Below are 19,846 nucleotides of genomic sequence, written 5' to 3' on the forward strand. Positions count from 1 at the left end.
AGATTCTAGAGCCACAGTGGAATTACAGAATATGAAATGTAGGTTTTGCTGAGCCAAAAAGGAAGTAAAAAATTGCATCTCATTTTTGTCCATTCACTTCTATGTATGTAGGAGGGAGACTTGAATTTGTTGCATGACACATTTTAAGAGTACTAGCTAATGCTCTTATATGTATTATTATATTATATTTAAAATAAAGTACATAGCAGCAGCAGTGATCCCTCACAGTCGAAGATGGTCAAGTAAAGTGTTTTGGATGAGTCTATTGATACCTAAGAAGATCAGTCCTAGAGCCTCAAATTCTCTGGCAGATGCCACAGATGGTGGTTAAAGAGAAGGTTGGATCACAGATTTCTGAGTCTTGTTTCCTTTCCTTCCATTTCTGTCATTTTTCTGCCTCCAGGATGAGATGTTTTTTCTCAAAGTAAGATGTACATTCTCTCACATGTTGTCTCCATGTAGCCCTGTCCCAGGCTAGATTTTCCCAATTTGCTATGTCAGGCTAGTTTTTCCTCAGTAAAGTACACAATATATATCACAGTATTCCTATTAGAACTATGTTTCTGCATTTTTGAGCAATTATAAAAACATTTGTGTTGTGTTGTTCCCAGGAACTAAGATTTTAAACTGTAACTTTAATGTGCATTTAATATGTCACAGGGCTTAAGATTCCACAGTATCCCATTGGGATATGATAAAATTGAGTAGTTAGTAGCTTATCTTCTGTGGGGAATTTACCCCTCAACCTCAGAAAATATGCCCTTTGTAGGGCTATCAAAGGCCCCAACATAGACAAAGTAAAGACGACAAATTAACTACTGGAAGCCAGCATCAGGCCTCACTCCAACACACCTCTGATGGCTGTAAGCCAGTTTAGCACCCTCAGGCAAATCACTCACTGAAATTCTAGAGCAGATGTTGATAATGACCAAGTACAGACAGTCAAAAAGCCCAAGGCTGAATTGATTCAGTCTTTGCAGGTTAGTCTAAGCTGCAAAGCTTGAACCAATAAGCAAATGAACAAACATTCACTTTTGATTCAGAAAATTAGCCAGATGTCTGCAGTGGCTCAAACCAGAAGCCTGGAGGTGCTAGAGCATGGTTCTCTGGCATGTAGCCAGCATAGGCTGTGTTCACTTCCTCTTCCTGCTGTCCCCAAGGTCTCTGGGAGTTGCAGTTCAGATCCACAGCAGCAGGACTCTTCAGGGTTGCTCATCACTTCCTCCTTCTGCTTCCAGACGCCTGTGGGTTTGTAGTCCACAGTCACAACCAGCACTAAGTAAGCAGGACAGGGCAACCTCCCTTCCTGGTCTCAGACCCCAGCAGGGGTTTGCCTGGAGAGGGAGGGGGCAGTGAGCCAGCCCTCACTGTTCTGGCTAGGGAGCAGAGGGCTGGGGCCATCCCTACTGTCTGAAGCAGACAGCACAGTGCAGCCCAGTTCAGGGCTGCAAACTGCTGGGAAACTCTGATTTAACTTGAACAGGGAAGGGGTCTGGGACAGAAGTTTCATAAACTGGTTTGACCTCAATCAGTTAAGTCTGATATTACATTCAGTCAGGTTTATCTTAAACCAGTTTCTGCCATTTTGAAACTGGTTTATGTGCACTGAACTTCTAATTCTATTACAGGTTTAAAACAGTTTCTGATCACTTAAACGGGTTTATGTGTAACTTCTGTGCCTAGCCAGTGTGACCTGCTTTCTGCTAAGGATATTCACAGTCACAGATATGGACGCATTGCTTTTCCACAGCTATACTTCTCTCCAGGAAATGTGCTGCTCCATCTGAACTGCACTTCTTTCTTTTTTTAAGGCACTGCCTGGGGAGTCTGACAGGTGTCCCAGGTGTAAAAAAATAGAGTAGTGTTTTTAAGTGTTGGTATTATGTAAGAATAAGCTCTGGTGGTGTGTTTTATCTAATGATTGAATGACATCTAACATCTTAATGAACTTTAAAATCCTATGGAAAAAGTATAGCTTATTATTTAAAATATTGGAACAAGACTGCACCAGACTGTTTATCCACTTTTTTCTTTCAGTATTTATTCTTTTATTAAAAAGAGAAAATATTTTTAAAATTGCTTCCAGTTTGTGATGTATTTGTGTAAGTGCTTAAAATGAATTGTTCTGGTCAAAAAGATGTTCCCCAGCTGTTCTGAGTTCCACTGTTTCATCATTATCATAAGTGTAATATCCTGAATGAAGCCCTAAATTAATTACAGTATAAAACAGGTGAACAAGTGACAGTATTCATTTTTACTTATTGCTTTCTAATACTGCTAGCAAACATTATAACTTATTATATTAAACAGCATTCTACTTCATCAAGAAAATAAAATGGCATTCTAATTTACAATTGCACATTTAAAGAAAATACATGAGAGCTGCTGACTTCCATAACACTGGTAAATGTGTCAACTAAAACAATTAAGAGTAGAATTAATTATTTTCAGAAATTATGTAGTCTGTTCACTTAATATTGATGGTAAGTACATTTATATTATTTTATAACTGCTTTTAGATTTTAAAAAATTAAGTGACAATGTACACAAATGTAATGAGGATGGAGCAGAGCTCCAGACCCAGTCAGCTTCGATTTGAGAGTCAGGACAAGTCATCCCCTGAACAGCAAGCCCAGAGCTGTGCCATGGTCCCAGCTGGGCTGAGTGATGCAGTCAGGGCAGCCAACCCCTGAAGCTGCAGGCAACAGCCAACCCCCTGAAGCCACAGACAGTAGGCCCCGCCTGCTCCATCCCTTAAAAGCCAGGCCCAGCCTGCAGTATCTTTGTAAAAGTTCCTGCTTCTGGCTCTCTATGCTTCCTTGCTGGTTTTTTGGTTTGAACTCCTGGATCAGACTCCAACTTCTGATTCTAGTAGGACCCCTGATTCTGGTTTTCTGCTCTTAATTCTGTAGAGGTGCATCGATATATCGGTTCATATCATATTGGCATCAATAAAAGGAAAATTTACGTTATCAGCAATTGGATTTTTTTGGTTGGTGTGGCTGATAATGTCACCAATAAATGCCGCATGCATGCACACAGGTTCAGCATGCATACGGCCAGGAATGCAGCCCACCAGCTTGCAGAGCAGCATCCGGCTGGTAAGTCTAGGGGAGGGGGAAGGAAAGTGGGGAGGGAAGGGGCATGGGAGCGCAGATCATAGATTCATAGATTGTAAGGCTGGATGGGACCTCAGAAGATCATCAGGTCCAGCCCCCTGCACCAGGCAGGAAAGACAACTGGAGTCAAGTGACCCCAGAAAGGTGACCATCTAGTCTCCTCTTGAATATTTCCAGGGTAGGCGATTGCACCACCTCTGGAGGGAGCTTATTCCACAGTCTGGACACCCTAGTTGTGAAGTAGTTTTTCCTAATGTAGAACCTGAAACGGACTTCCAGGAGTTTGTGATCATTACACCTAGTTTTCCCCAAGAGTGCCCTGGTGAACAGTTGTTCACCGAGCCCTTGATGTATGCCTCTGATGTAGTGATAAGCTGCTACCAAGTCCCGTCCCAGCCATCTTTTTTTTCAGGTTGAAGAGTCCCAGATCCCTCAGTCTTTCGTCATGTGGCTTGCCGCATAAGTCTCTGATCTCTTTTCCCTTCTCTAGACTCTCTCAAGCTTTAGCATGTCCTTGTTAAAGTGCGGCACCCGGAACTGGATGCAGTACTCCAGCTGCAGTCTCGCCAATGCCGAATAGAGTGGGAAAATCATTCCTTTGGTTTTGCTGGAGATGCATCAATTGATGAATGCCAGGGTATTGTTAGCCCTGCTAGCTACAGCGTCACACTGCCGACTCATATTCGTACTGTGGTCTATTATTACTCCAAGGTCTCTTTCATTCATAGTGCTGGTCAGGTTGGCATTGCCAAGCCTGTAGGTGTGCAGGTTTTGTCCCCAGGTTTGTCCCCAGGGTTCGTCCCCAGGTGGAGCACTTTACATTTCTCAACATTGAACTTCATTTGGTTCCAGTCCACCCAACGTGCTGGCTGTCATTCAGAATCCTACCTTCTGCAAGCCTATCACACATAGACTCCTTAATGAATTTTTCCAGGATTTTTCCTGACTTATGTAGGCCCAATTTCTTTAAATGATCACACACCAATTCTACGGCAGTCGTAGGAAGGCGGCCCTTTGAACCCTGCTCATTCTGTACCCTATCTGGTATGATTTTCCCTGTGGCCCGGTGAAAGACCAAAGCAAAGTAGTCATTCAGGAGTTCAGTTTTCTCCTGAGTGCCGGTGACTAGCTGTCCTGAGTTGTTGAGCACAATGGCCCCACACTCCCATTCATTTTCCTCCTGTTCCCTACATACCTAAAGAAGGATTTCTCATTGTCCTTGATTCCTCTTGCTAATTTTATTTCAGTTGCCACCTCAGCTTTTCTAATCTGATCCCTACAAGTGCAAGCCATTGCTATATCGTCCTTCTTGGGGACTGTCCCTAGCTTCCACGGACTTTACATCTCTTTCTTCTTTCTTAAGAGGATCATGATTTCCCTATTTAGCCAAGAGGGCTTCCCAAACCTTTTGCTACATTTCCTCTGTATGGGAATGGACTTTCTTTGTGCTTCAAGGATCGTGTCCATTAGGAATGACCACTCTTCATGCACTCCTTTCATCTTCATTCCCTGGTCCCATAACATATTCCTTACTAGTGACCTGAGCTTGTTGAAGTTTGCATTTTTGAAGTCCAAAACTTCAAGCCTGCTATCTGATTTGTCTGCCTTGCAATGGGCCATGAACGTAATGGTTTCATGTGTCACTATCACCCAGGCTGCCCTCTTATGTTTAAGTTGGTCACCAGGTCATCTACTTTGGCCAGGACCAAGTCTGGAAGAGCATTACCTCTGGTTTGCCCGTGCACCTCCTGAGTCAGAAAAAGCTCTTTGATGCTGGTCAGGAAGGAACGCCACTAATCTGACATGGCCAAGTGGTCTTCCCAAGAGATGTCTTGAAGTTGCCCATGGTTGTCATGGTCTTCTAATTTTCCCATCCCTGAGCAGCCTCTCTTAGTTCTCAAATGAACTCTAGATTGAGTTCCTCGCCCTGGTTTGGTGGTCTGTAGTATATATCTGTAGTAAGATCTCTCTTGCCATGCCCTCCCCTCCCCTGCCCCCCCCCGCAACTTGACCAAGAGGGTTTCAAGCTGTTCTTCTTTGGAGCTGATGTCAGCCTTCAAGGAGGTGTACTGCTACTTCACAGAGAGCTACACCTCCACCTGTTTTCCCTACTTGGTCCCTTCTATACAGGGCATAGCCTTTTATGGCTATGCTCCAAAAGTCTGAGGAGTCCCACCAGGTCTCTGTAATCCCTACTAGGTCATACTAGATCATAAAGGCCACTGAAGAGCAGGAGAGCTAGTTCCTCCTGCTTGTTCCCCATGCTCCTGGCACTAGTGTACAGGCACCTGAGTCCTCCTACTGAGGCCCTCGACTTCCTGTCATATTGAAGGAAAACTATTCGCTCAGGTTCCACAAGAGTGGCCCTCCTGGTGTTCCTAGCTATGGAGCTTCCTCGTATGTCCCCAGGCATGCTCCAGTCAGTGTTTCCCCATCCCCCAGCAATCTTAGTTTAAAGCCCTATCAAGAAGATCGGCCATCCTGGCCGAGAACAGAGACTTACCTCTGCACGTGAGGTGGATGCCATCTCTTCCCAGGAGTCCTCTCTCCCTGAAGTGCACATTGTTGTCAAGGAAACCAAAGCCCTTTTGGTGGTACCATCATCGGAGATGTCAGTTTACTTCCTCAATGCATCCTTCCCTCCTAGGACTGTGGCCTGCAACAGGGAGCACAGACTACAAGAGGAAAAGGAAAAGGGTACCTGAGACCCTGACCCCGTGAGCCCAACCCCCAGAGCCCTGTAGTCACTTATGACCCAGTCCGGATTACTCCTGCCTGTGTTATTTGTTGCCACATGGATGAGAAACATGGGGTAGTAGTTGGTGGCCTGGACAAGCCTGGGGATCCTCTCCGCAACTTCTTGGATGTGGGCCCCAGGGAGGCAGCAGACCTCGTGGGCTAGGGGATCCAAATGGCAGATGGGTCCCTCAGTGCCCCAAAGGATGGAGTCCCCCCCCACCACCACCTTGAACCTCCTCCTGGGGGTGGCAGCATGGTTCTTACCTTCCTTCTTCTCCAGTGACACCATCAGAGTTGCCTCATGCATGGGGAGGGGAGTGTACCTGTTATTCAGGGCCAGGGGAGAAGCAGCCATGGCCCTGCATTTCCTGGAGTGTGTAGTGACTGTCTTCCAGGTAGCTCCAGGTGGGTCTTTATGGACAGCCTCCTTACTGGCCACCATCTCTGTGCATCTCTTCTTCCTTCTGGAGAAGGCCCTAACAGTAGCCATCAATGAAGTCTTTGTGGGCCCTGATGGTGCGTAGTTGATGTACTTTCTCCTCAACCTCCCTCATCCGGCCCTCCAGAGACTCCACTAGGGAGCACATCCCACAAGTGGGGGTGCCCCATGCCCAGCTGCCAGCAGCCATACCAAGTAGCCCCTCCCAGGGGCTCCATCTGGGTGAGGGGTAGGGCCACGGGCTCTGTCTGGGTGGGGATCTCAGTGGTGCTAGGATGCCTGCGGCCACAATGAATCCCCACCATGGTTGAGAGTGAGTTTACGCCCCTGCCTGGTCCAAACAGCTCCTCTTTGGACCTCTGGCCTCAGGCTCCTCACCCGGACTGGCCCTCTGGTCACCTTTTGTGTGCAGTCCACTCAAACTCCCACACAAACTGCTGCGCCCAAGTAGAGCCATGCCTGTTTGTGTGCTCTGTTCACACAGCTCTGGTTGTGGGGGTCCCTGGAGGGCTCAGCCATGTAGGGACCCGGGAGGGGAGGCGTGTTCCTCTCCCGGGCTCCTCTCAGCCAGCATGTCCAGCCCAGCGTGGCCCCACACACATGCACACACCCACACACACTCTCATGGAGCACTCTCTGAGCACCCCAGCCTGAGCTCACACACTCTCATCTGGCCCTGGTACACATACCTCCTGGATCCACACTGAGGGATCTGTGGAGTATGGGTCCAGGTCTTTGGCTCCCAGGGGCACAATGGGCGTTAACCCATGTGTCTTCGGGAGCAGGCCCAACTGAAAGTAACTTATAGTAACTTACATCGAGGCATCCATGGTGAGGGAGAGAGTGCAGGATGGAGCCATGGACGGCTCAGCCAGGGGGACGAGGAAGTGGGGTGGCTCCCACTGTTGCATGCACCTTTGGGAAAAGCATGGGGGGCATGTGCGTGGGGTGAGGGTGGACTGCCTGCTGTGCACTTGGAGCCAGGGCTGCACTCAGGGCAGGTGGCAGCACTGGGAAGAGAGGCTATGGGGAGGCTACAGAGAATTTTAGAGTGGCTGTAGCTCCCCCATAGGCCTCCCTCCTAGCACCACTACTGCCCAGCCCAAGCACAGCCCTGGCCTGGCCCCACTGGTGGGAAGAGACTGGCACAGCCCCTGGCCCTGAGCCCACAGCAGGCGGTCTGCCCGAGCCTCGTGCACAAATTTGGAGGGCATATGCCCCCCTCACCTCCCCTGAGGTACACACAGTGGTGGGAGCCGTCTCCCCTCCGCCCCAGCTGGGCAGTGCCTGCCCCTACCCCAGCCCCAGTCCCTTCTCACTGCGGGGGCCTCGATATGCCCCCCCCACCTCTTCCCTCCCCTATGTCCCTTCCCCCAACAAACTTACTAGCTGGAAACTGTTCTCCAAGCAGCTGGGCTGCATATCGGCAATCGGATCAGTATCAGCCGATATGGCTGGTTAATAATCGGTCATCAGTATCAACCGAAAAAATCTTTTATCAGTGCACCCCTATGATTCTGGTTCAACCTCTGGTTCAACCTCTGGTCTTTGATCCTGTTTAACCCTTGGCTTACCCTATCTCTGGCTCCAGCTTTTGACCCCAGCCTATCTTGACTTCAGCTATAGCTCCCAGTTCCAGTTCTGGCAACGGATCCTTCCATCCCCCCTCCTGGGAAAACAACTTGGACTGTACCTGTTCTTCAGGTGCCTAACCAGTAGGCCAGACCACTCATGCCCCAGTCCCTAACAAAATAAAACTCTTTTGTAGCTATTTTTTCATTATTTACATCTAAATATTAGTCTCTGTCCCTCTCTGAACCAAAATTCAGAGCCAGCTGCTTTAGCCAGAGCTTTAAATGGCCAATATTCATGCACATGAAAGTTATAAATGCACAAATGTAGGCTCAGTTTAAGAAGGGTAGAAAAACCAAGGATATTAGTGAATTATAGAAAGTCATAGCTGAAAGAGTCATGCAATTACAGAATTGGAAGTGACTTCAGGGGTCATCTGGTCCACCCTCCTGTACAAAATGTGATGTTTCTATTCTATCCTGGACAAATGTGTATCCAGCCTATTTGTGAACACCTCCAATGCAGAAGAATCTACAGCTTCTTTGGGGAGTCCCCTGGCATGGCCATATTAATTATGAATGGATTCTAGCATTTGGACGGAAGAGAAGGAAGTGCAAGGGCTGCATTTTTAGCAATTTTTTCCGTTATTTGAAGAAATGAATTGAAACCAGGCTCTAGTTTTCTTTCTTTCTCTATTCAAAACAAGATGGCCAGCAGAGTTGATTAAGTATGATGAACAGAATATGTGGGTCCTTCCAAAAAAGGTGTAATATTCATCTCTGGATCAAGCTGGAAGGAATTTGACTTTTAGAGTAACAGTGCCTCCCTGGCCTTTTCCTGGGTCAGAACAAATTCTGTGCTGCCACTATTCTTCAGCAATTTCTAGAACATTATTTTTTAAAATTTTTGGCTAAGTTATTAAACTGGATGATACAAGAAATAGAGTATTTATTGGGAAATTATTCTTACTCAAAATAGTATTTATTCTATCTTGCTTCCAAATCCAAAATTTTTACTGTATTACATGTTCTTATACTGATGACATATAATTTAACTGTAGATATTGTCAGATGGAGAGTCAATTTAAACATTGGGATAAGAGATACTTGGGTCATTTGATACTCAGTGGTAATGCTACCTCTTTTTTCTATTGCCTGTCCTTCCTCAAAAAGTTATACCATCCATGGCAGGGGTTTTCAACCTTTTTGGATCAGTGTACCCTGGGCACCCGGACATGGAGCAGTGTACCCCTGGCTGACAGATGCAGAGCTGGGGGGAGGGGTGGCACGTGGCTGGACGTGCAGCGGGTGGGATGGGGTGCGCAGCCAGACACAGAGTGGAATGGGGTGTGGTGCACGGCTGAGTGCGGAGTGGCGGCCACTGCCTGAGAGCTTCCCCCGCGTCCAGCCAAGTAGGCAGTGTCTGTGTGGCAGCGCAGGATAGTGTGTGGCAGCAGTTCATCCCTGCCCACTCGTGTACCTCCTAGGGCAGGGGCGGGCATTTATTTTGTGTGGAAAATCGCTTACTGAGTTTTGGCAAGCCATTGAGGGCTGCATGACAGGCAGCCAGGGGCAGATAAATATTAATTTTCTAAATTTTTAGGGGCCCCGCAGGCCAGATAGAATGGCCTGGCAGGCTGCATATGGCCCATGGGCCACATTTTGCCCACCCCTGTCTTAGGGCCTTCTCAAGTACCCCAGGGGGTATGTGTACCCCCAGTTGACAACCCCTGATCCCCTGATTGTCTCAGTTATCCCAGTTAGATCACACTGCTATGATTGTACTAGGGTTTCCCATTCTTTCTGCTTTTTCTTTATGCTTCTCATTAACTTATAAACTTCTTAAACTAGGCGTGTCCCAAGATTTGGCCCATGAAACTCCATCATCTGGCCCCTGGTTCTTCCTCTAGGTCTGAATTGACACACATGCTGCCTGGTGTGCACTAAACTGGCTGTGCACACAGGGCTCAGCCAGACTGGGATCCATGCAACATGCAGTTCCTCCTCCCCACTCCCTGACTTCCAGTAGCGCTGCACTTGGTGCCCACTCCAGTTGGTCTGGGATCCATGCTGCACATGGCACCCACAGGCTCTGGATCCGGCATGCGGAGAGATGGGAGAAGAGGGTGCCATGGGCCAGATCTGGCCCATGGACCAACCCTGTGCCACTCCTTTAATCCACAGGACCAAAGAAGTGTGACATCCCTGTCTCTAGCTGATTTATTATCTTGCTAATTTACTTCAGAGAACACTGTTGAGGCTCCCTATGTTGTCTCCTCTTTCTTGGTCTTTATCTGGATCACCTTGCCTCTTTAGTTCTCTGTTGGCTTTTGTCTCGGTCCTCCACTGAACCTAGTTTAAAGCCCTCCTCTGTAAGTTAGCTAGCATGTATGTGAAGACACTTCCCCAACTTCATCAGGTGGCTCCATCTATTGCCACCATTCCTTCTTCTTGGAATACCACCCCATAGTAAAAAACACCAAGACCATGATGGCAAATTGTTTCAGATGGTATGTTTACAGAATAAGGAAGACATGTTTAGTTTTAGTTTACTTTCAGTTAATGTTTTTTAAATTTTCTTTACAACCAAAATGTCTACAATATATTTTTTTTAATGAACAGTCATCTTCTAATGGACAATTCTGCTGCAGGGAATAGATTCTATAGTGAATATTACAGTTGCTGGTCCTTGTGTATAATTTTCTTGTCCTTTATTTAAGTGATTTGCTAACTCATCATCTGCATTTTAAAATTTGAGTCTAGTTTTTCTGAATAGGACAGTGTAGCAGGGCACCTTTGGCGCCTGCCACTTTAAGGGGCTTGAGCAGGATGTAGCTGGCAGGTGTGCTTAAGCCCAATTAGACAGTCACATGACCACAATGGGGCCACCAGATTGGAGGAGGGCTGGGCAGCCTCAGTATAAGCCCAGACCCTAGGTGCAGAGCTGGCAGTTACACCTAGGGAACCAGAAGAGCAACATCTTTCAGTCTGCAGTCTGCACCTCCCCAAACACCTGGAGGTCAGGGTAGGAGCTATAGGGATGGAGGAGGTTCCTGGACCTGGGTTGCGACCTGAAAGTACACCCTGCTGGGGTTGGATGGTGTGGTAGGTCTGCCTGTGGTGGGGCAGTCTCCAGAAAATGCCACACCTGTACCTCCCTAGTGAAAGGTGAGTATGGGGTACCAGAAAGCCTCAGCCCCAGTTGCCTTGTGGGTACCTCATGGAAGGGAAAATCTAGGGAAGCACACCTGTCAGAAAAGCACAGGGCCCAGGCCCATTGAATGGGGCTTCAGGTGCAGTCCAGGCATGTTGACAGACAGCTGAGGCCCAATAGGCGTAAGGCCCAGGAGCCCAGAGAGGGGCCAGAGGCTTAGTTCGGCCCAGTGTGGGAGAGAGAGCCGGAGTAGGGTCTGCGCAACTCTGAAGAACTGCACGTAGGCTGATGGGAAGTAGTGGCAGCCGGAGGCCATATAGAGTAGGGTCTTTAGGGGCCTGAAGGGCTGCGCGTAGGCTGACTGGAAGTAGAGGCTCCAGTGGGAGGGCAGAGTAGAGGCCCCAGCGGGGGGCATGTGCCCAGGGTATGCTTGAGGATGCCTGAGGCCAAGTTGGGGGCAGAGGCCAAGTATGGCCCAGCTAAGGAGCTAGGGGAGTAATAGTGGATATGAATGCTATCTGCGAGGCATGGGACACGGTGGAGGGATGGTTCAGAGTCGTGTATTACACCCTTGGTGTCAGGGCAATAAATGGGCAGTCTCCCGCCTACAAGCAACTAATTCCAACAAAGGCATGGGAGGCAAGTCAAGTGGGTGGACTGGCCTAGACAGGTGGGCAGGCTGACAATGAGACTGGCCTCTAGACAGCCCCCTGTCAGGATAGAAAATAGAGACTGATTTTTTTCATTGTGTTCTCTGTAATTTTGACTATTTGTTTCAAGACTTGTATTTCTTTTATTTTAATTTTAAACGTATTTATTGTAAAGCAATATCATATGATCAAAGTTTGTTTTGTCTGCACAGATTCTGTGGTTTCTCAAATTCATAGAAACATTTTATGTTATTGAAGCATTATACTGTTACATTATATTGTAAGGCAATATAATTGTAAGTTTAGAAGACAAACTTTAATAATTATTTATTATCATTAAAGGAAACCTTGATCTGAAAAATAAAGAGGACCAGTTTGGGAGAACACCACTCATGTACTGTGTGCTGGCTGACAGAGTGGATTGTGCTGAGGCCTTGCTGAAGGCAGGAGCAGATGTTAATAAATCTGATCGCAGCCAGAGAACTGCTCTTCATCTTGCTGCACAAAAGGTAATTAAATACATTCTCATGTATCTAATGTTTGGCTAAATTTGCACCTGGCATTCAGTTTAAGAAAATTTTATACTGAGGTAATAAGTAAATAATTTGCAGTATTTTGAAAGGACTCTAGTATTCTGTAGGCTAATAATTCTATACGTATTTGGAAAACCTTTCTGAGAATGTGGTTAGAGCTAAAGTGAATTTCTTCTTTTGCGCCATGCATTTTTAGTGTTTAAACATACTGGGTGCTTGTAGACATGCGGAACGTCTGCTCTGAAGTGCTGTAATTACAGGGTGTTGGAGCAAACTTGATTAATTGAGTCTGCTGAAGCAAGTTAATTAGCATGTTCCAGCAACCTCAGCATCTCATATATTCAGTGTCCCCTTGCTTCAAAATGGGGGTGAGAATGCTTTAACTAAAAGTCATTGTAATAGGGGGCCACCTCGTGGCCAGTCAACTCATTGGTCCACCCACCTGTCTAGGTCAGTCCACCCACCTGGCTCACCTGCCATGCCTTTGATGTAACTGAAATGGATGTTTACAAGGCAGGAAGCTAACCATTTAATGCCCAATACCAAGGGCGTAATACATGGCTCTGAACCTCCCCTTATACCATGTCTCATGCATTGCAGATGGCATCACTGTATGGCTCCGGGCCCACTCTGGGCCCCACTATATGCCTGCCTGACATTTGGACCCAACCTAGATACCTCCTACTCAGGCAGCCTAACCTCCACCCTCATTCTGGGCTTCAAAACTCCCTAGACCTCCTTCCCTCTTGGCATTGGCCCACCCTGGGACTTTTGGCTTCATAGGCCCTGGCCTTGCTTCTAGGTCAGTCAGAACTCCAGGCCTCTAGCTTCTGGCCATCCCTCGTGGTGGGCATCCTTACCCTTTGACTGCTCTGGTCCTGGCCCCAGCATAGACCAGTCGAGGTTTTTCTGGCTCGGTTTTGAGCATCTAGTCCTCTCTCCCATACAGTTCCACCTTCTCGGGCCCCTCCAAACATAGTTCTCACTCCATGAGCTTGTGACCCACATAGTTACTCTTTGGAACCCTCCTGAGCCCACTGTTCACCCTACTGGACTAATCCACTCTCTGCCCCTTACTGGGCCTCTACTCTTGCCAGCCTATGTGCAATCCTTCAGGCCCCCCACGGACCCTACTCTACGTGGCATACAGCTTTCACTCCACCTCACTGGGGTCTCACTAGGGCCACTACACCCCATGGGCCTCAAGCTCCACTCTGTGGGCCTTGGCCCTGTGCTTTTCTGTTAGGGTGTGCTCCCCTAGCCTTCCCCCCCACTCACATCACCCACAAGGTAGCAGGGGCTGAAGCTTTCCAGTGCCCCATATTCACCTTTCACTAGGAAGGCACTGGCGTAGCATTTCCTGGAGTCTGCCCTGCCACAGGTAGCCCCAGCACACCATCCTCCCCAGCAGAGTTTAGTTTCAGGTCATGCCCCAGGACCAGGAACTGCCTCCATCTCCATAGTTCCTACCCTTAAGCTCCACGTGTTCTGGGAGCAGCAGTTCTGGCCCGGCGATGTTATCCCTCTGGCTCCCTCCAGCAACTGCCAGCTCATCTTTGAGGGCCTGAGTTTATACTGAGGCTGCTCAGCCCCATCCTCCAATCCAGGATCCCTCTAATGGTCATGTGACCACTTTTAAGTTGCCTGCCGAAACCTCTTAAAGTGGCACGCACAAAGCAATTCTCTCCTTTTCAGTCACCAATTCAGCAAAGCTTTCTCTCAAGTCTGGACAGTATAGTTGTCAGTATTACTTAGAATATTGCCGTTGATTTCAGTATTTGATTTCATAGACATTAGGGCTGGAAGGGACCTCAGAAGATCATCGAGTCCAGCCCCCTGCCCCAGGGGCAGGAAGTCAGCAGGGATCATAGGATCCCAGCAAGATAAACATCCAAATGTCTCTTGAAGGCGTTCAAAGTAGGTGCTTGAACCACCTCTGGCAGCAGTCTATTCCAGACCTTGGTGGCTCAGACAGTAAAGAAGTTCTTCCTTATGTCCAACCTGAACCGATCATGGAGGAGTTTGTGACCACTCGACTTTGTCATCCCTTGGGGCGCTCTGGTGAACAGAAATTCTCCCAGATCCTGCTGAGCACCCCGATAAACTTACAGGTGGCCACAGTAGATAAAGGACCATGCCATAGTTAATTGTCAATGTCAGTAGCAATTCTGAGAAGTTCTTAAAAGGTGAAGTATACAAGTAATGTCAGGGTTGGAAGGGAAGGGAAACTTCAGTACTTTCTTAGGAATTTCTTAGGAAGGTCTTTGTGAGTCTGTTGTTCCTTCTGCTTCCAATTATTCCTTCTGCTTCCTGTTGCTTTTATATTTACTGGTTTACATTTTATTGGTAGTATTTCCAGCAATGAGATTGTAAAAATATACAACAATAACATGTACTCTGGGCATTAATAGCTCAATATCTTGTAACAATAAGAGGAGTCAAATAACTATGAGGAGGAAGGTAAGAGTCATCTGGCCAGTGAGCACAAATCAAGTGCAGTTGCACTGACTAGGTATGCAGAGGACCTAGCAATTGTTACAAAGGGTGGCAATAGTACTCATGCTAATGGTATAAAAAGCAGCTGATGAGATACAAAGCAAGCCAGTATTCTCTTTATATTTCTCTTTAATAAATATTATCTTAAATTTAGATTATATTTGAGAATTTAATTACACTTTAATCAGATTAACTGATACATGTGGTACAAGTAATGTAGTATAACCATTTACTTCATTTTTACCTTTTCATTAATTTCCAACATTTTATGCAGATGTGTGTGAATATACACAGACACTTTTGTTTTAGAAAGGGCTACAGAGAATTCAACTGAAGTTTGTAGTGTGAATTGTTGCAGGGTCTGACTCCTTATGGAAGAATAATGTTTATGCTTGAAAAGATAAATGTTTTTTACTAAGTTGTGCATGTGTAACTGGTTACTTCGTTCAGTCTCTTACTGAATGTGGAGTCTGTGTTAATACATCTCAATGAAATACCAAATCAAAATGTTCATTTACTGAGTCAAATGACTTACAAGTTCCACTGGTCAAGAATGTGACCTAAGATTCTGTAGATCTCTTACTTTTGTCTTTTATAATGAGCGGTAATGAAACCTTAAAAGGCATTGCAAGGAGGACTGGCCTGCAGCAGAATCCAGGGCCCCTAGGCCCTGTTGGGGTCATTGCAGCAGGATGGCAAGCAGGGACTGATATAACTACAGTTGCCATTTTGCTTGTTGCCACCGCTGTGGCAAGTGGCAATTTGGCCTGAGTGCCATTTATTCCACTGCTAGCCTAATCATTCCCTATGCTGCAGCTAGCACTTGTGCTCTGAACAGAGCTGCTGCCAACAGATGCTGAAGCTGGAGCCACTACTGTCACATGCTCTGGGTCTGAGTGGCTACTGCCACCACATGCCCAAGGCTGGAATCAGAGCCACTTGCCCTGAACTTGATTTAGTTCTTGAGGAGTCCCACAGTCCAGATCTGGTCTGGAACATGAGTTGAGTGTATAGACCAGGGGTCAGTAACCTATGGTCCATGGGCAAGATCCAGTTTGTGGAGCCATTGGATTAAGACCAGAGAGCTTCTGGTCTTCATCTGCACAGCACTTTGGCTGGGTGGCACAAAACTTCACTAGTGCCATTTCACCCTATCTTGTTCCTCTGCCCCATTCCTTTGCACCTCAACTGCATCTCTATGGTGCCAGAGCCACCTGCTGCTGGAATTTTTTTACTGTTGATCTTGCAGCTTCTTTTTCTTGCATTAAATACAACATTTATTCAGATCAAAGAAAAGGGTTATTATTAATATTACCTGAATATTACCTGAAGTTTACTAGCATAGTTTTGGGCTAACATATTACCTGAAACTTACTAGCATACATAAAGTGAAGTGTTCCCTCTTTAACAACTTGTACTAAAATTCCTTTGTATTTGTTACCTTTCCAAATGACGTGAATTCAGTCTCATTCAATACAGAAGTTAAATTGCTACTGTACATGCCTTTATATGTTCAGTTTTAAATAGCAATATGATTTTATAAGATTAACCTTAGTGCAAGAGAAACATTGAAAGAAAATAAAATCTGTTGGATAACCTATGAAATCTGGATTGTAGTGAAAGGCATAATCATATTGAAAAAGTTAATCATTCTTCCAAGTATCTGTTATTCTTGCACTGTTTTGCAGATATGCCAAAATATCTTGGCACTGTGGAAAGTACTGGTTTTCACAGATGAATACTTATCTTTGGCCAGTTAAATTGCAATTGCAATTTTTAGCCTTTTGCAGTATACTCCAGAACTAAAAAAGATAAAAGCATTATTTTCACAGACTGCAAGGGATCATATTTATTTCCTCTATTATTCAAATATTATAAAAGCCACAGTCTGTCTGTCTGCCTATCTGTCTGTCCATAACACTTTATTTGCACCCTGATTGGCTGACAGAAACAACCAGTCAAAGTGTGAAGACAGTGTTCAGACAGGAGGTGGCAGTGTGGCAGAGCGCCACCATGATGGTGGGGACACAAGGGACAGAACAGGGGAGGGCAAGGCTAGCACAGCTGCCCTGCTCCCTGGAGGTGCTCCCCTGCCTGGCTTCCTGGAGGTGGCAACGAAGCAGATGGAATGGGAGTGAGGGGCGAGGCCAGGCTCCTTGGAGGTGGCAGTGGTGGCGCAGGGGGGAGCGGGGTCGGGACACCACGGGGAGGGCAGAGCAAGGCCAGCAGTGACCCCCTACTCCATGCACATGGCAAATATGGAAGAAGTGGAGGTTTTTAAGACTTGGCTAGACAAAGCCTTGACTCGGATGATATAGTTGAGGATGGCCCTGCTTTGAGCAGGGGGTTGAACTAGATGACCTCCTGAGGTCCCTTCCAACCTGAATTTTCTATGATTCTAACATCATTATTTATCTAATAGTATGCCATCCTCACTCCACTCTTGATAAGTAAGGCTGCTGGTTGAAGACTGACAGATTAGAGAATGCAAAAGGAAAACTGAATTTATTATTTTTCCATTTATCAAACATTTCTGAGTTGTTAAAAAAGTGACTGCCAGGCACTTTGGGGCTGCAGTATTTGCTCTGCCCAGCAGAAGCAGCGAGCCTGTCCTTCCCCTAGCCCCTAGGCCGGCCCCTGCTCACAAAGCCTCTAGTGGCAGGTCACAGCTGTTCATGTCAGGGACAGTCAGAGAAGGGTTTTTTATCTTTACATGTGACTGCTCCACTAAACCAAACAAGACTAAGCCAATAAACATTTGTTCAGCTTACAACATAAGGTCTGATAAGGCCCTCACTCTTCATGCTTGATCTCTTGCAAGGGGAGCCCTACTGCTCCACTCCTCAGAGACTAGGCCCTAGGTTGAGCCCCACTGTTTCTCCTCTTGACGCATAGAATCATATCAGTAGGGTTGGAAGGGACCTTGTAGATCATCAAGTCCTGCCTGGGCAGGAGAAAAACTGGGTTCAAATGACTCCAGCCAGTATGCATCAAGCCTCCTCTTAAAGACCCCCAGGGTAGGAGCCAGCACCACTTCCCTTGGAATTTGGTTCCAGATCCTAGCCGCCCTAACTGTGAAGTAGTTCTTATGGATGTGTAATCTAAAGCTACCCTCCAACAACTTATGGCCATTATTCCTTGTCATGCCAGGGGCGCTAGGGGAAACAAGGTCTCTCCCAAACCCTTCTGATCCCGCCTAGTGAGTTTATAGACGGTCACCAGGTCCCCCCTCAGCCTTCTCTTGTGAAAGCTGGACAGGTTCAGGTCCCGCAGTCTCTCATTGTAGGGTCTGCCCTGTTGTTCCCAGACCATGCGGGTGGCCCTCCTCTGGACCCTCTCAATGTTGTCCACATCCCTTCTGAAGTGGGGCACACAGAACTGGACACAGTACTCCAGCTGTGGCCTGACCAGTGTTGCATAGAGGGGGAGGATCACCTCCTTGGCCCTGCTTGAGATGCACCTGCGGATGCACAACAAGGTCCGGTTAGCCCTGCCAACTGTGACCTCGCATTGTTGGCCCATAAATTCCCGGCCCATAAATTGTTGGCCCATAAATTCCCAGCCCAGCTCCTCCCCTTGGTTGAGGGGTCTGTAGTAGACCCCCACCATTAGATCCCTCTCCCCACGGCCCCCTTGTATCTTGACCCAGAGCACTTCAGCTTGCCCCTCCTCTGACCCCATTCTGCTGGCAGAGGATGTGTATTGCTCCTTGACATAGAGCGCGACACCCCCACCTCTCCTTTCTTCTCTATCCTGCCTGTAAAGCCTAAAGCCTGTAATGCTAACTGCCCAGTCGTGGGATGAATCCCACCATGTTTCTGTAAGCCCTATTACGTCTGGGTCTGAACTGGCTATTCTGAGGGCAAGTTCCTCCTGTTTGTTCCCCATGCTACGAACATTGGTATATAGGCATTTAAAGCCTTGCCTAGCTGCGTGTGCTACCCCCCGATTTGGGAAACTGTCTGACCCATGTTTCCTACCTGGGCACTCCTTGTATTTGTCACCTGTCTTGCTCGGGTGGTGTCTCCTCGTCTTCCTGCAGCCCCCTTCCCCGGCGATGCTAGTTTAAAGCTCACCGTACGAGATCAGCCAACCTGAAAGAGAAGACATGCTTGCCTTTAGGAGAGAGGTGAAGCTCATCCCACCCCAGCAAGTCCCCTGCCTGAAAGCATGGGTCATTATCTAGGATAAAGTTCCTTAGAGTTCAGGAGAACAGATCTTACACGCAGCAAATGGGTGTTAAAAAGCAGAGAGACGAACAAAAAGAAAAACTTGGAAAATCTGCTCAGAGGCAGAATTTGTGATGGGGATGCTCCATCAGTTGAATAGAGAAGAGGTTTGGGGGGTGTTTCATCAAAATGAACCTTTTTTGCTTTGTTATAGTTGACCAGGTTTAATATGACAAAGGGGCAGGGTTATTTTTTAAATCCTCTTTTTCATTCTGAGTGGCTGCATCTATACCAGACATTGACTGCACAGTAGCCCATGACTACTGTGCAGTAGCATCACGTGGCAGAAAGCATGTCACAAGGCTACTACGCAGTAGTAAGAAGCTACTGCACAGTCAGCATCACAAAAAAGCCATTCTTTGGCACTACTGCTCAGTAATTCTGGTTTCTGCACAGTCATTTAGTACTTGTATATACAAGTACTAAATGACTGCACGGTAATGACTGCACAGTCAGCATCTCATTTAGACACAGCCAGTCATAACTGTTTTATTCCTCTTACCTTTGAATGACTTGGGACATTTAATTTCTGAATTTGTGGCAGGGCACTTTTGAGTACTTTAAGACTGGGAGCAGGCAGCCGGCAGATGTGGGCCAACCCTGATGAGGTGGCCATTTTGGATCTAGGCCCACAGGGCAGAGGCAGCAGTCTACTGCTGGCAGCCAAAAGAGCAACACCCGGCTGAGCTGCTGCTTAGGAACACCTTGGAAGTAAGGGCAGGAGCTATGGCAATGGAAGGAGGCGCCTGGTCCTGGGTATAACTGAAAACTGCATCCTGCTGGGAAAGGATGGCCTGGTAGGGCTAACTCTGGTAGGAGAGTTCCCCAGAAATGTCAGGCCAGTTGCCTCCTCAGTGAAAGGTGGGGAGGGTCTCCTTAACCCCAGCCCTCACATTCTGTTGGGTCACCAGACTTA

The 19,846-nt window shown here is 47.0% G+C and overlaps 1 protein-coding gene across 3 annotated transcripts in view; it reads left to right on the forward strand.

The window, feature by feature from the left end:
• Nucleotides 1–19,846, forward strand: part of INVS (inversin) — a 262,266-nt gene that overhangs the window by 37,950 nt on the left and 204,470 nt on the right. For all 3 annotated transcript variants that reach the window (XM_019509166.1, XM_019509165.1, XM_019509164.1), the window contains one exon: nt 12,015–12,181. In XM_019509166.1, the coding sequence (XP_019364711.1) occupies nt 12,015–12,181 (167 nt within the window). The remainder of the gene's footprint in view (nt 1–12,014; nt 12,182–19,846) is intronic.

This window comes from Gavialis gangeticus, unplaced genomic scaffold (assembly GCF_001723915.1).
Source record: "Gavialis gangeticus isolate Ggan-Ray unplaced genomic scaffold, GavGan_comp1, whole genome shotgun sequence".
Taxonomy (NCBI): domain Eukaryota; kingdom Metazoa; phylum Chordata; order Crocodylia; family Gavialidae; genus Gavialis; species Gavialis gangeticus.